Source organism: Oxyura jamaicensis, chromosome 2, assembly GCF_011077185.1.
Source record: "Oxyura jamaicensis isolate SHBP4307 breed ruddy duck chromosome 2, BPBGC_Ojam_1.0, whole genome shotgun sequence".
NCBI classification, from domain to species: domain Eukaryota; kingdom Metazoa; phylum Chordata; class Aves; order Anseriformes; family Anatidae; genus Oxyura; species Oxyura jamaicensis.
The window spans coordinates 8,584,614-8,597,096 of NC_048894.1; the positions used below are offsets into that span (position 1 = coordinate 8,584,614).

Genomic DNA, 12,483 nt, shown 5'->3' on the forward strand with positions numbered 1-12,483 from the left:
AGAGCTCTCAGCAGTATCTCTGGGTATGGACTTACATGGTGGAGTAGTAATAGGTTTCTCAGGAAGTTTTCCCTGAGCTATTTAGGCTATACTTGCTTCTACTTAATCTCATCCAAGTACTTTTAGATAAGTCTACCCTTGTGTAACCTTTCTGCCCCCATTACTTCAGGGGGATGGAAATAATGTTGCTGAGCAAAACTGTAGTTATCTCTTCCTACAGTGTAATTATTTAAAACAAAATAAAACAGAATAAATATATGAAGCAACTGAAAATATGATTGACAAATTAGGAGTTCAGAAAAGGCACAATATTTTCTTATTTCTTCAATTCACTTGAAAACTACTTTATCAGTGTTCTTGATTACCATGATATAAACACTTTGTCAGTGTTCTTAATATCATTATATCATTTCTCCAGGCTCCTAAGTATCTGCTCATTAAAAAGAAAAGCAATTCAGTATTTTTTCTTGACTTGCCTAATGTATCAGGGTCACAGAACAGTTAAATAATGCTAACCTTTCACTCATCCTGGTATTTCTTCAAGTGAATTGTCATCTTTGTCTATGTTTGGAAATACCTCAGTGAATAGTCTTGAAAGCTGGGCAGATTTGAGTTTTGGAAATTTCTGTTCAACCATCAAACATTTATGTGCAGATTTGTTATCTCGAGTGATATATTTTTTCTTGTTGAATTAGGTAATTTCACTGAAGATCCTCATAAAACAAACAAAAAAACTTAAACTTCTGAACACTAAGTAGGTTCTATAGTTTGTATCCATATTTTATGCTCATGATTGACTTTTTCCGAAACCTAGAATCAGTCAGACTTGTCAGATGAGGAGCTGAACGATGATCTTCTACAAAGTGACAATGAAGAGGAACAAGAATTTGGGTATCTTTTCTAAATCCTGTATTTTGAATAACTATTATGCTATATGTATAACCTATATCTATAAATTTTTGACTACTACTACTGATAATAACTCAGTTTAGTAATTACTAGTTATATGCTTTAAGTAGTTTTGCTTCTTATTCAATCAGCTACTTACTATATGTATTTATGTGTTCAGTGGCATTGTTAACTTGTCAGTAAAATTATGCTTTTTTATTTGAATCTAATAAAATTAACATGGCCCAAATCTATAAAAAAAATATCCAGAAAGCTTAAAGAAGAAACCATGTCATTTCCTATGCTATTTATAACTGTTTGTAAATACTTACAGAGCTCTTGTTCTGTGCTTTTTCTATTGTTGTAGGCTTTCATCTCTTGTTTTTTTGCTGGCATCCTGCTTTTAAAAATGTATCTTACCTTCTGAGACCTTGAGGAGAGGATCTCTGTAGTTCCTAAAGCATGAACTGTGGCTTAAATATTTGTGTACTGTACAAAGCAGGAAATTTGTACGGGGTCTGTAGGATTGAGCAGGGCTTTACTTCCATGGGAGTTCAGTGAGGAACTCACCCTGTGAATGCTCTGTTGATATAGACCCAGCACTTAATTATGGGTACTACAGATCAAAACTAAAGTCCTGATAGTTTCACATTTCAAGCTGGACAAAAAGGGATTAGAAGATCCTTCTGATGGAGAAGTGATGTAGTGTCACTGCTGCTTTTAATGGTCTCTGTCTTTCCTGGCTGCTTATCCTTGATGTGTCATGCTGTGAAGGTGTATGTTCTTAAGGGGTATATTCATGTTGCTCTGAGATCTCCTTTCTATCCTTGGCATGGATTAGGATGAGGGACATCTCCCTGTATTGGATTGGTGAGGTGAAATGCCTCACCATTGAGACCATCAGTCTCTCTACTGGCTGCTGTTCTCGTCCCTGGAGCAGTGAGAGATGGAGTGTTCCAACGTGGGGAGTTCCAGTTAGTCCTTGCTGTTTCATCTCTGGATTTCCTCCTTGTGGGCCATGGGCAGCAGGGATAGCTATATGACTGCACTAGTGCTGAGGAAGTACCAGGAGTGTGATAGTATTACCCAGTGGAAGGAGATTTCTGCATTTTTAGCAGTTTTACTGCCAGGATATGAAAGCCTTGGTCCACTCCTCTCCCTTTGTTTCCACTGAACCTCATCTATTCCTCTGTAGTTGGGAGGATAATGATAATCCTGCATAATGTATTGGTTATTGTATTACATCTTCTTCATCTGATAGATGCGAATTGCTCAAAGCTGCCTGGAACTTGTTCCCCCAGACTTATGAAAATAGTAAATAATAGGAATGTAATTAAAAAACAAAAACAAAACAACAACAAAAAAACCACAATCTTTGTTTTCCTTGTACCCAGAACTCTCAAATCAGTAAGAGCTTTTTCTTTCTGCTTTTATAACTAGTCTGCAGTTGGTGAGTCACTCTATGTATTGATGACAGTAGCTATTATAAAGAGTAAATTCTGAGTTTTGCTTTTTCTCCAGATAATAACCTGTTTTTCATTTTGATTGCTTTTTTTCATTGTCTGTGCAAGTGCTGTTTCTAATCTTAAGTCTTAGGCATACATACATATTTGTAAATTTGACTATATATTTTGCATTAAGTAGAACATGAAATCTGTCATAAAATGTAAGTTTGGATTCAAGGTAATGAAGAAGGAGCAGTATTAATGCATTTAATAAGAAACTAATTTACCAGTTTATTTTGAGAGTTTGGGAAAACAGATGCAATTATAGTAATTTTGTGGATTTTTTGTTAGTCTTGGAATTAAAATTAAATCCAGCCTGCTTTGGTTACTGAGCAGGACTTTTGCCAGTTTGACCTGTTAAACCATCTGGTTGGTTTAATTCCCCTGGTCAAATAGCCTGCAGTTCATGATAAGCTGCAAGACAATATGCATTATGGAAGTATGGCATGGAGTCAAATAGTGTGTGAGGTATAATTTTGTCTACCAACTTAGAGAATGTGTCTGTTGGCTTTGTTTTGCTAAGTCTTTGTGAGTACACTTGACTGTTAATATTTCAACCTTTGAATCTTTTTCCCCTATGCTATAGTTCCCAAGGTGTCACAGTTAGCCTCAATACTACTTCTGGCTTACTTACATCCTACGAACTCTCTGAGACCATCAATGATGAATCAATAGAACATGAATCTGAGTACGACCAAGGGGAAGATGAAATTGGTTACGACAAATCTGAAGCACCTGAGGAGTATGCTTCAGAGTATGCAGAGGAAGGACATTATGAAGGCAATGATCCTGAACTGACAGAAGACCAAATAGAATATGGGGAAGAGCCTGGAGAAGATGATGAAGTGCTAGACCTTGAAATCAATGAACCCCTAGATGAATTTCCAGTGAGTTTCTTTCTATTGTATCTTCAAAGATAACGTTGCTTCATGTGCATAGGGTTTCAGACTGATTTGAAATCTGTTTACCTCCCTAGGGAGTAGGGGAAATTAGACCTATTATCACTGTCTGCCAGTTTCTTTATCTAGGCTGTGACAAAGTTTGTGTTGACAGCTTGTTTGGCGGTAGGTAATGCTCCTTTGTCATGCTGGAAGGCAGTTGAGAATCATGACCTTGAGGATTGTATCCTTAAGGAAGAAAACAGCTTTGTGTGGTGGAGATACACTGCCAATTGTTAGAAGTACTTAATGCAAAAGCTTTTATCCAGGCTTTAGACAAGATCTGATAAAGTCCTTCGAAGGTGAAAAGATTATTGACCTGCTAAAGACATCTTTAAGGTGCTAATATCCCAAAGTGATTGATGTCCTGCTTGTTCATCCTTTTTGTAAGTGAGAACTGTCTAAACCTGAATAAAGAGATTGGAGGTTAGTTTGGAAAATGTCACCTGCATAATTTGGTATAATTTAAACTGTGTATTAGAGAACACATGGTATCTTTAATTGCTAGTTAAATGATTCGATTTTAATTAAAACTGTGTGTGAGATGCCTTAAAACCTCAGCAAACTTTTTCTCTACTTTATTGTCGAGGATCGTACAGGGTTCCTCAGAATTGTGCAGAATGTAACTCAATGGCAGAATCTTATAAGAATATTTACGTTTTTGATGAGCTAAAACCTGATATTAATGTAAGTGTGCTATAGGTGCATATTTCCTTTTGAAAGAAATTACTGCAGTTTTTGGTTTATGAATTTGTAATCAAAGAATATGAAATACAGAAGTAGATGGGGTAAGCAGTATGAGATAGGATCTTTATGATGACATTGCTGGGATATGAAAATGTTTAGGTTATAATTTTGGTAATATTGAAATTGTCTAGTTAAAAGCCCTAGTGATTATAACTCATATGATCTGTCACTTATAATTGAGAATTCTGATAGATACAATACCTCTCTTCCAGTTCTGGTAACAATAACAATCAATGCGTATAGACACCTTTTCTTGACAGGTTTGTGTTTCTGTAAAGTTTGCCGAAGCCTTTTCATCTTCTTGCATTATTCTTTCAGGATGAAGATTACATGCAGTCATATAATGAGGAAGCAATGGGAGAGCAAGGATATACAGCTGATGAGGAACTGGAAGAACCCCAGACAATAACAAATGAATCAGAAGAGGTATGTTGTGAATTTAATGGACAATCAAATTAATGATTTTTCAGAATTTGATTTTCTAGAATTGTGAATACTGGTGGGTAAGAGCTGATGCAGCTTTGCCAATGTTGGATTATTAGTGGCATTACTCTTTACGTAGAATGAGCATCTATATTATCAGGTATTAAAAAAAAATAATAATTAAAAAGTCTGCCCCTTGAGCTGAAAATCATAAGGGAGAGTTCAAAGTGACAGTATTTCATCTTGTTTTCAGCCAGGGATGCTGTTTGGTAGGACAGTGATAGTAACCCTGTGTCATATTTAGGTTGTCTGTTAAAATCTCAGGTAGTTATGGTGCATTGTTTTCCAGACAGATAATTCACTGCTGTTGGGAGTGTATAGCTCTCAGGTATCCCATTTTGAGGAGCATGAACATGAAACGTTCTGTATGTTAGGAAGGCAAAGACCCAATTGTTGTTTTGAAAGAACTTATAGTGGGACAGATTTTTTTTATCAAGTTTATTTTAATTCTTTGATTGGGAAAGAAGATGAGTTCCATCATTTGCAAAAAGAGAGCTTATGCCAAAAGCTGTCAAGTATACGTTCACTTGTTATAGCCTGAAACAGTGGTATCATACCTGTTAGTAATTTGCAGCAAGCTTTTGGTGTGGATTGCAAAGGGATTTTTTTTCCTTTCCCCACCAGGAATCCATTTTCATATTACTTTTATCCAGTTCTTAATTAAATAGGATTGAGTGTAATACCTGCTGAGAAGTGTAGTCAGAGTGTGTTCCCTCTTTGGAGCCTGAGCTCATCAGAAAATTAATTCCTCAAAGACAAACCAGCATTCTTCTGTAAAGTTCTAACAAATCGGTGTGCTATGATATTCTTTAGTTGCATCAAAATGATAATAAACCAGCATTCTTTGGTAGAGGAACAGAGACACAATGAAAGGATCCCAACTATGTTGTTCACTCTTTTTCTGTGCAGTTGTGACAGACTATACCAAATATATCTTAAACATAGCTTATTTCCTAAAAATTAAATCTACCCTTCCAAAAAAAACTTTACAACATTTAGAGAACTATTTTTTGTTCATTCACTGGATAAATGGTTTCAGCCTGGTATTTTATAAGCAGTCTGATGCACTTGTTCTGTCTGTAGCCACAGGCTGAGAGCATGGTACATTATGTAAAATTAACTACATAGCTGTCCTTCACTGTCAAACTGACTGCTTTAAAAAAAACACAGCTTCATTTTTAGACTATACACTAGTCAGTTCTGTAATAAAAGTTGTCTGAATTTGTCTAATTCAGAGTTTAATTCCTTTCATTTGAAAGACACCATTAATACATTTTTAATAGACTTTGTTAATAGAACTTTTAGAGAACTTGTTCGTCATGTCAATATGCTGGCTGCATCTTTATTCCGTTGATCTCTGTTTTGACTCCGTTCTGGCTTGCAGATTTCCACAGTTGTTTTATTTCCAAAATAGTACTATCTTTTAATTCCTTTATTATGCCAGATGTATTATATTTACACTGAGGATACCACAAAGTATGCTCTCTTGTATGTGACACCTAGGCTTCTAACACCATTTTTTTTTTTTAATATTACATAACAGGCACTCTTCATTAAATGTCATAACATTCACAGCTTGTAATCAAGGGTAATTGTTAGCATTCTTCTGTAGAAAATACAGGGCAAGAATAAAGCTGTAGTAGATGAGGTGCAAATAGATAGCATCGTCATTTTTTTGATTGAGATTTGGCATCTGAATAATGGAGAGAGAGCTGATAGAAAAAAGTGTTTTGCAGCGTTGTATTTTTAGCAGTTTCCACATGACAGAAATAGAGCATCTTAATACACTGCATGAAGAATTTTTTTTTTAAGTCAAGAGAAAAGCTGACTGGCCGTAGGACTGGAACTTGATGGGGGGAAACTGATGAAGCAGGAAAGGGAGAGAGACCTGTTGGGGCACTCAGGTGGGAAGAAGGGGCAGGAAAAGTTTATCCTTGTCTAGATCAGTTTCAGGTCATAGTTTTTCATTTGATATTTCATTGGATAAGGTGCTTAGAACTTGGATTTTGAATTAATGAGAGTCTCATGGAGCTTCCTTGAAAACCCTAGCAGTGCTTCTGAAAATGTTTTTGCCTTTATAAGGTATAAAGGAAATATCAATACCAAGGTGTTTCAGCAGCAAATAGATTTGGTAAAACTGTCAGTTACATCAGTTATCATGTCCTAAATACTTTTTAGAAGAATGATATCACTAATTATTTCTACGAAACATTCATAAAAATTTGACCTTCTAAAATCAAATTAATAATTTCTTTATCATTTTAATAGTGGAATTAATCTCCTGTATAGTCTATGATGGGGGTTTCTCATTGTATAAATTTAGACCATGTTTTGGCTTGTGCTGATAAGAAATGACGAGGACTTTGATCAGGAACATATTTCATGAAGAAATGCTGCATACTTGTTTTCTTTTGATAAAATGTATTAAAAAAAAAAGAAAGAAAAAGCTAATGTCTGTGTTTGTCATAAGATTGTTCCATCTGTGTTTAACCAAAACTCATGCATTTTAGTTCTTTTGTTCAAGTTTGAAGATGAGATCTTTCAGCCTGGAAGTAAATGATGAAAAAGTTCAAATCAGAACAGTCAAATTTTAAATGTTCAGAAAACATTTAGAAACTCTTAGGTTTGTCTTTTATTCCCATTTTGCATTTGTGAAATGGACTTTTCTTTGGAATAGATGTAACATCATCCTATCTGATCTGTTTATCTCTCGATCCCTTAGGACTGAACAACTGCTGCTGCCTCAGTGTTAGCAAACAACCAGGGGCTACTATAGGCCAGCGATTTCATAGAAGTTTTTTTCTCATTGTAATGTTCTGTGTGGAAGGGATCTGGTTTAACCTTATGACACAGCCTGGTTTGTGCATCTCAGCACTCTGGCAAAAGCTTGCCAATCCCATGCTTAGGATCCTGTGCTAAGATCAGCATACATCACACTGATTAGCGTTTTCTCCTGCTTTCCTTGGGCTTTCTACGTCCGTTATCAGTCCTGCAGCTGCATGGTAAACTGTTTGGGCAGGAGCACTCATTCTTGCTCTGTAGCAGATCGTAACCCAGCGTGGGGAGTTCTGGTGAATGACTGGGATTTATGGCATAATTATCTAATGAGTGTGGCAGAAAACTTTGACCTTGTGATAGGGGAAAGGTCATAGTTTTTTCCTCTTAATGAAAAATCAGTAAAGCTCTTTGATAGCTTAGTACAAGGTGTCATAATGGGAAATGTTAAGCTCCGTTTGAGGAGAGCTGCTAAGAAGCCTTGGCTGACTAGTCCAGTCAAGTGACCTCAAGTGGCTGTTCAAGGACTGTTGATGAGTATGTAGAGATATTCATGATTAGCTAGTATTAAATAGAATCCTTTAAGTACTATTAATTCTGTGCCTGTGCTCATGTCCTTTCCTGAATGAATTTCTTCTGAAATTCTTTATATATACTGTAATATTGGGAAAACAACTCATCCTATTATGCTGAATGACATAAAAGATGATCAAAAGAAGTCTTGCATGCTACAACTATTGTACAAATCGCAGGGGAAGGGTGTATGCTCCTACACAGCTCAGATAACCTTTCCTGTAGCTATATGTAGAGAACATATGGTTGGCTGTCAGGCATGTTTGTGTCTCCATCGCAGCTAATATAAATCCCTCAATAATACGTATAATCAGACTTGGACATGGGTCAGTTAGCATTCTCAACGTTGCCTTTTCCTTGGTGCTTGTTTTTTTCATTAGCTCCTTTGATTTTTTTGTCTTTGATATTTAACGCTTGTGTGGCTGTTGTTTGGTAATAGGTGGTAAATAATGTGAGGTACACCCGAAAGACTACAGAATTGATACGAGTGGCTAAGAAGAATAAAGTTACACTGGTGTAGGAAAGATGAATAAATATTTTCTTGATGTTGCACAGGAAAGAAGTTATGTACTCTATTATGACTTGCATTTTTTTTCAGTTTTTTTTTTCCCTCCAGAATAAATAGTGAAATGCAGCAGTTTCCACAGGTATTTTCTGTAGCATTTCATTAGACCAGGTCAATATTTTTCAGGACAGTGCAGACCACATTAAGCATTCAGTAGTCTGAGCCACACATAGAGCCTTGCACGAGTAAGTTTTGCACTCATAGATGAAATTACGTAACTGAGACCTGGCTTTGATGAATAAAAAGTGTAATCCCAGCACAACTTTAAAGAGGCACGAAGGTAGAAAATGGATGTGTCCGGGGTTTATGTTCTAAAGTAAAAGCAGGAGGCTCAGAGCAGTGAGAGTTCGTTTCACGAAACAGCTGCTTCGATTCAGACTCCCAGATCGAGATCCTGAAGGGAGAGTCCTTAAAGACAAACATCAGAACAGTAAAATCATGGGTTTTATGATATTTTAAAGCATAGATTTGATGAAAGTTTTGCTACTCCTTTCCCTTCTGGGAGTCTCTCTTTTGAAAGTAAAATTCGAACTCTCTCTCTCCCCCTCTTTAATTGTTGTTTGTTTTTATTAAGCAATGTTAACATCTCTTCCCTTTCTAACACGACTCCTTTGTTCCACAAGTTTCAACTGCCTTTCCTCTGAGGTGCTTTGATTTTCCATGGATATGTTAATCAGACCAGTTGTTCTCAATTTGGCTTTGCTTTTGAGGCTTGCGTTTCTTCCAGTCTTGAAGGATTTTCTTTGCCTGCGATCCTATCTGTTGTTTTTAACTGTGCTATTTGATGATAAAGTGTGTTTATAAAATACCTCTAACAGATATAAGGCTTAAAGCTTTGTGTAAACTTAGACTCTTGTGTTAGCTATATCTTTAAACATATTTCCAGTCAGGAAGTACGATGCTTGGATATGTGCCTAGAATGGATAAAATACAATCTGATATAAAGAGATGGCAGGTTGAAAACAAGGTGGTATCAGTAGCCCATTAAAGCTGAGTGACTAAGCATTCAGATCCTGTCTTCACCAGGTGGAAGCTGCTGAAGCTTTGAGTTTGAGTTCTTAGTGTGCTGTCTTTTCAAGTTGAAACTGTCTTGCCAGATCCTGTCTCTTCCTATATCTTGTTTCCTGTGTTTTTGTGAGGAAATTTGCGGTCTCTTCTACTATTCTACTATTCTGCTATTTGTTCTATTTCTTGGTGTTTGACTTAGTATCTATCTGTCTACATGACTGACATGCTTTGCCTTTTTCATATAAATTACAGCACTGATCTGGTTAATTAGAAGATTAAACCATTTCTTGCGTGTTACGTTTCACTCACTTTTTAACTGTCCTCAAGCAACACAGAAGTTGTGATCTATTTAGCAGCTTTACAAAGAATTAGATTGCATGTGCGGGCTCTAAGAAATGAGCAAGTAGGCTTCTACAAAAAAAAAGCCAAATCTACAGTAACCAAATATTTTATGGAAAATCATACTGTATTAGAACATTTCTAATTTTCAATTCTAGAAATCAAATATAACTTGTGTAACGTTCTGAGCATTAATTTTATCTTGCCAGCACAGGGCAATGACATTTATTTATATATTTTAATTTGAAGGTGAGGAATCCATTTTCATTTGGGAATTTTCATCTGAATAAATGTTCTCTGTTACAGAGAGAATTGGAAAGTAAATGAGGACAAGGGAATAGCATTCCAATATACAAGTTTAGTATATTCAAATTTTATGCAATCCTTCTCTCTGTTCTCTTCATCATTTGCTGAATTAAAACTGGGAAATAGTCAAGGAGTGGAAAAAGTAAAGACGAGTACAAATACGTGTACCTGGAGGAATAAAATTGAGAAATGTGAGGTTGTCTATATTTTTCTACAACACGCCATGAACAGTTGTTAGCAAATTTTAAAAAATAATGATTGTGTTTGAGTTATATGAATCTGGTTGTGTCCCAGGCTTGCATCTTAGTCAATTCAGTGATGGAATGTTGCTCTGTGTACAAAAGCAGCTACTAGTCAGGTAGCGGTTTTAATCGGAGATTCCACCTGCCCTAGAGTATTGTATCAAAGTAAGTTTTCTTGGTAGATGTTACACAGATGCAGAACATATAATAAATTGTATATGTATATTTAAATTGCTAAAGCTTTAATATTCATTGAGTTTTTATAATACATAATGCCAGTAAAATTTGTACAAAGGGACCTTTAAAAAATGCATTGTCTTCTGAATCTCACTGATGACAAGAAAGTAAATTTTTCAGTTTGCATATCCTCTGTATTTTGTGATTCAGGCAGCTATTGAATCTCTGGAACTTCAGGACGAGACAAAAGAGGAATCTGATGAAGAGGAGGATGATGATGAAGAGTCTGGACGATTACGTTTCAAAACTGAACGGAAAGAAGGAACGATAATTAGGCTCTCAGATGTGACAAGAGAAAGGAGAAACATTCCAGAAACTTTAGGTGAGATTCTGTGGCAATGGACTATGTTGAAGAGCTATAATAAAATAAGCTAAAAGAAGCTTTCTAGAACTTTCAGGAATGAGATTGGCAAAAGATAGAACAGCCTTTTTCTAACTTAGACTGGCATAAATCCAAATTGTCCAAAGTCATTTGTAGCATCTGTCTCCTTGGTGGTAATGTTTAAGCTTACAATATTTTGAAAACTAGTACAGTGTTCATTCACTGACGCTTTTGTGGTGTCTTTAAAAGCTTTCATGTTTTCAAGCAGCAGCTGTCTGATTTTTGTTTCACTGCTTATTGTGGTGGAATGCAATTTAAGGAATTCCTTTAGACTTTATTGCCTGGAAGATTTTCACTTTATAACACAGATCTTGTTACTTCTGTTCTGCTGTCAGATACCTGTATTTTACAATTTTCCCCCTTAGGAATGTGAGGGTATTACAAACCTATCGTATTCCCCCTCTTGGTTTGGCCTAGAGAAGTTGTAACTTGCTGATTTGCAAATGTACTTCAGGTGTTAGAAAAATACAGAACCCCCATCTTTTCAGGTTTTCTAATGTGGAACTATGGGAGTGTCTCCTACTGACTTGATTCTATTAGGCAGCATCTAAAAGAGTAGCTTTTCTTCACATGGGAGGTAGTATAGCATAAGCTGTATGTGGCTAATAGACACTTATTTCCAGAAGAAGCAGTAGATAAGCAACTATCTCATAACTGCCCTGTTTTAGTTTGTACATAGAACGATACTGGTTTGTTTTTCAAGTGCTCTAGACTTCCTGAGAGTTCAAGACCGGTTGTGTGTCTTGGGTACTTGAGTATTTGATCCTGGACTTTTTAAAACTCTCTGACATGTACTTGTCCTACTGGGGATACCCATATTGCCCTTCATGATGTGCTTACAGTGGTGGTAATGCTAAAAAAAAATAAAAAATAAAAAAAATCAAGTTAAAATGGTGATAGTGAGATGGGTAGAAGTTAAGCTTTGTTTCTAGAGAGGTATGCTATGCTCGTAGTTCTGGTGTTGAACCAAAGTATCAATTTAAAAGGTCAGATCTTTTGAAGAGAATCAAGGTATGCGAGAGAGATAGTTGAACTGGTAATGAAGGCAAATTGTCACTTAGTTTTGGCTAATTGCCAGATATCACTGGGAGAAGATATCTTTTGATGATATTTCTAAGTTTTGCCAGGCTGTAGTCATGAATTCCTCACACAGTATTGCTGTAAGATGGGTCCCACGCAGCCCAGGCTTGGTAGCTGGGTGCTTCTGCTTTCTTTCCAGGTGAGACAGTGTCTTTGGGGCAAAAGGGCATTTTGAAATTACATTCCTGGAGCACCTACTTAGATCACCAGGACCCGTCCTGATTAAATTTTCATTTTCCCTTAAAAGACTTGCCTTAAAATGGGTGTCAGTTCTAAGGATTTTTCTCTGAGTTGCTTTACCTCCTCCTCCTATAATTGGCTTGCACAGTTTGGGCTTACATTGTGTGTGTGAAAAATGAGAAGCCTTACCTCTAGAATAAAGGTAGTGTGACTATGAGGACTTACTCATGAGCAG

The 12,483-nt window shown here is 36.3% G+C and overlaps 1 protein-coding gene across 5 annotated transcripts in view; it reads left to right on the forward strand.

The window, feature by feature from the left end:
* RBM33 (RNA binding motif protein 33) overlaps positions 1 to 12,483 on the forward strand; it is a 99,200-nt gene that overhangs the window by 15,533 nt on the left and 71,184 nt on the right. For all 5 annotated transcript variants that reach the window (XM_035316570.1, XM_035316566.1, XM_035316567.1 and 2 more), the window contains exons 4-7: positions 815 to 891; positions 2,980 to 3,280; positions 4,397 to 4,504; positions 10,757 to 10,928. In XM_035316570.1, coding sequence (XP_035172461.1) covers positions 815 to 891; positions 2,980 to 3,280; positions 4,397 to 4,504; positions 10,757 to 10,928 — 658 coding nt within the window. The remainder of the gene's footprint in view (positions 1 to 814; positions 892 to 2,979; positions 3,281 to 4,396; positions 4,505 to 10,756; positions 10,929 to 12,483) is intronic.